Raw genomic sequence first — 3,684 nt, forward strand, 5'->3', positions numbered from 1 at the left:
AAATTTTCTCACCGCAAAAAAAGAAGGGAGCAGAACAGAAAAGAAAAAAGAGAGAGAAATTTCTAGGGAGTACCTAGAACTCATCTAGATGAGATATAATTTGGTCTCATTCACTTTTAAAACAAGAACAGATACAACCCACGTCAACATACACGCATCTTATAGCATCACATCCAATGGCTATAAAAGGTGAATGAGACCAAATTATATCTCATCTAGATGAGTTCTAGCAAAACTGAAATTTCTATGCAGGACACCAACACAAACAAAACTTTTGGCTAGATAAAAGGTGAATTTACACTAGGGTTCAACTACAACCTTCTTCTCATTACAAAAACCAAACGGTACAACCGTACAAGGTCTACATAGCAGAAAACACAAGAGTTAATCAGCTAGAATTGTACACACAACACGACCATCGATCCAGCGAACTCCCTAAAAAATCGCGTGCCTTACTCTACTGGTTAATTAACCAAGATCCAATTAATCAAGAGCTATCGTGTCAGAAGCCACCGCGGCCCACCAACTGGTATCCACCGACCCCCATCGCCGGCCGCTGGTTGGCATTGGTCACGTACTGCCACACGGGGTCGTCTGCCACGGGCATCGCCGGCTGCGCCGTGGTGAGCTGGTACTGCTGCATCACCAGCACGGACACCATCTTGGAGAACTCGGACGACACCAGCAGGTCCCCGATGGGCCCCAGCTCCGGCGACTCCATCCAGTCGGACAGCGCCGACGTGAGCGGCGAGCTCTCCTCGCCGGGATGCCTGCCGACGATGTACAGCTCGTGCGCGTTGCCCAGGTTCCGGATGGCCGCCATGGTCTCCTCGCTGTTGGCCACCACCTGCTCCACGTACATGATGGCCTCGTTGCCCACGTTGCGCGACCGGAACTCGTTGAGGTACTCCTCGTCCATCTGCCGCTCCGTCTTGGGCACGTCGGGCACGATGGTGATGGCGCGCGAGCCGGACGGCACGGACGACGGCGGCGCCACCGCCGGCGGCGGCGCCGTGTAGCCTGGCGGGATGAAGCGGACGATGGCGAGGCAGACGCCGGGGTTCTCGACCATCCGCCACGCGTAGGCGAGCCCCTCGCGGTCGTCCGGCCCGCCGAAGAAGAGGAGCGCCAAGCGGTGCACGATGGACAAGCGCGCCGCGGGGGCGCTGAGGCCGCGGTCGACGAGGATGCCGACGGAGCAGGGCGCCGAGGTGAGGATGCTCTCGTTGAAGCCCTTGAGGGCGGGGTGGATGGGCTCCATGCCGCCGTCCACCGTCTGCTGCTTGTGGAACGGGAGCACGATGAGGGACACGTGCTTGTCCTCCGCCAGCACCGATACGTCCTCGTGCATCGTCTGGTACGGCGACACCGCCGTCAGCGCCTGGACCGACACGCCGGCTGCTCGTGGACAATGCATTCATGATTCATTCACGTCACACGTCGTTGCATTGCATCGATCGATCTCAACGGAAGGCATGAGTGGGTGCGGGTGCAGTACTGACCGACGCTCTCCTCGTAGTTCTCGAAGGCGTTGAAGATGTGCTCGCTGGCGCTGGTGCTGGCGCTGCGGTTCTGGTTGGCGGCGGTGTGGTGGGCGGCGAGCATGTTGGATGCGCGGCCGGTGAGCTCCACTAGGTGGAGCGCGTAGATGAATAGGGGGGAGCGCTTGCTCGGGTTGGAGAGCTCGAGGAGGGAGATGATGGACGGCACGTTGCGGGTGGTGTGCACGCACGCCAGCATGCGCAGCTCCGCGTCGTGCTTCGACCGCTGCAGGTTGCGCCGCTTGTACCCGACCAGCCGCCGCGCCGGACGGTACACCGTGGTCACCACCGGCGTCACCAGCGCGGTCATCGCCACCGACACCAGCACCATCACCGCGAACGACTCATCGTCCAGCACCTGCAACCACAACACCGATCGATGTCACGTTAATCTGGTCGCGTGCGCCTGCTGTATAATCTGTGCGAGAGAGATCAACAAATCACCTGCTTGTCCCTTCCGATGTTGAGGACGATCATCTCGACGAGCCCCCTGGTGTTCATGAGGAAGCCGAGGGCGACGCCGTCGCGGAAGGTCATGGTGTAGGAGATGGCGATGAGGATGGTGCCCATGATCTTGGCGAAGCTGGCCATGACGAACACCAGCACTAGGAGCCCCGCGGTGACCGGGTCGCTCACCCGGGTCACGTTGGTGCGGAGGCCACTGATGGCGAAGAACAGCGGGAGCAGCAGCCCCATCACGAAGTCCTCCAGCTTCTCGATCAGCACCACGCCGAGCTCCCCGCTCGGTATCACCAGCCCGTACACGAACGCGCCGAACACGGAGTGGATGCCGATGGCGTCCGTGCACACGCCGGAGATCATGACGCCGGTGAGTATGAGCGTGACCTGCACGTCGCTGATGGTCTCGCCCTCGGGGATGCGGCGGACGATCCACCACATGACCGGCCGCACGACGTAGAAGCACGCCAGCACGAACGCCACGCCGGAGAGGAGCACGTAGAGGGAGGAGAACGGGGTGCTGTTCACGTCGGAGATGGCGATGGCGAGCGCGAGCAGGATCCAGGCGCACATGTCATTGACGATGGCCGCGGACATGGCGATCTTGCCGAGCTCCGAGTTGAGCAGCTTGATCTCGGCGAGGATCCGGGCGAGCACCGGGAAGGCCGTGACGGAGAGCGCGACGCCGAGGAAGAGCAGGAAGGAGGCCTGGTGCACGTTCTTGGACACCTGGTGCCGGAAGATGAAGGAGGTGGCGGTGCCGATGCAGAAGGGCAGCGCCATGCCGGCCACGGCGATGATGACGGCCTTCTTGCCGGAGCGCTTGATGACGTTGACGTCCATCTCGAGGCCGACCAGGAAGAGGAAGTAGAGGAGGCCCAGGTGCGCCACCGTCTCCAGGGTGAGCAGGCTCCGCCCCGGGAACACCGTGCCCGCCCACGTCCCGACCTGCCCCATCACCGACGGGCCGAGGATGACGCCGGCCTGCAGCACATACGTACGTGCGTTGAGCAAGCAAGCAGAATTCTCTGAATCAATGGAGACACGACACGTACGAGGATCTCAGCGATGACGCGGGGCTGGCGGAAGGGCTTGAGGAGGAGGACGAGGAGGCGGGTGGTGCCGACGATGACGGCCGTCTGGAGGATGAAGATGGGGAGGGAGAACTCCAGCGGGTTGACGCCCTCCCAGATGCCGTACGTGGTGACCTTCATGGGCGAGTAGCACACCACCGCCGCCGCCGCCGCGCCGGAGCCGGTCACTCCGACGGCGGCGGCGGCTTGCTCCATCGGCGCCGTGACATCGCCACCGCCGGGTAACGTGTCGGTCATCTCGGCGCATGGGACGACGCCGGGTTCTCGTGCGTGAGCGCGGCGCTCTGCTCCCTTCGGCCTTCGCTCGCTCGCGCGCGCGCGGGCCGCGGGTCCGCTGGATTTCGCGACAGAGGAGTGTGACTGGTTCACGAACGCGGTGGAAACGGTCGAAGTGAGAGAGAGCGAGAGAGAGAGAGAGAGAGAGAGAGAGAGTATGGGCGCGCGCGGCGGTGAGTGGGACAGCTGCTAATTTCGGCCGGGGGGTTTGCGGTTCTGCACGGCGTAATTGTGACCACCCGTTTACGTTACACTACACTGAGTTTAATCCATTAGCTGCCGGTACTCGTGAGTACACTTGAAAATGCAAGACA

The 3,684-nt window shown here is 61.5% G+C and overlaps 1 protein-coding gene across 1 annotated transcript; it reads right to left on the minus strand.

Annotated features, from left to right (window-relative positions):
• Nucleotides 1-296: 296 nt before the first annotated feature.
• Nucleotides 297-3,331, minus strand: LOC119350602 (cation/H(+) antiporter 15-like). The gene is made up of 4 exons (XM_037618351.1): nt 3,056-3,331; nt 1,986-2,984; nt 1,503-1,899; nt 297-1,398 (listed from the first exon to the last, which is right to left on the minus strand). The coding sequence occupies exons 1-4, from the start codon at nt 3,329-3,331 to the stop codon at nt 503-505; spliced, it is 2,568 nt and encodes an 855-aa protein (XP_037474248.1). The 3' UTR covers nt 297-502.
• Between the last annotated feature and the right edge of the window lie 353 nt (nt 3,332-3,684).

Source organism: Triticum dicoccoides, chromosome 1B (assembly GCF_002162155.2).
Source record: "Triticum dicoccoides isolate Atlit2015 ecotype Zavitan chromosome 1B, WEW_v2.0, whole genome shotgun sequence".
Lineage (NCBI taxonomy): Eukaryota > Viridiplantae > Streptophyta > Magnoliopsida > Poales > Poaceae > Triticum > Triticum dicoccoides.

What these genes read in the sequence shown, in the direction of transcription:
- LOC119350602 (XM_037618351.1), bottom strand. Translation starts at nt 3,331, where the DNA reads ATGACCGACACGTTACCCGGCGGTGGCGATGTCACGGCGCCGATGGAG. An exon ending in ACATCGGAAGGGACAAGCAG is followed by an intron (nt 1,900 to 1,985) that starts GTGATTTGTTGA and finishes TTGTGGTTGCAG; the next exon opens with GTGCTGGACGATGAGTCGTT. An exon ending in GAACTACGAGGAGAGCGTCG is followed by an intron (nt 1,399 to 1,502) that starts GTCAGTACTGCA and finishes GTCCACGAGCAG; the next exon opens with CCGGCGTGTCGGTCCAGGCG.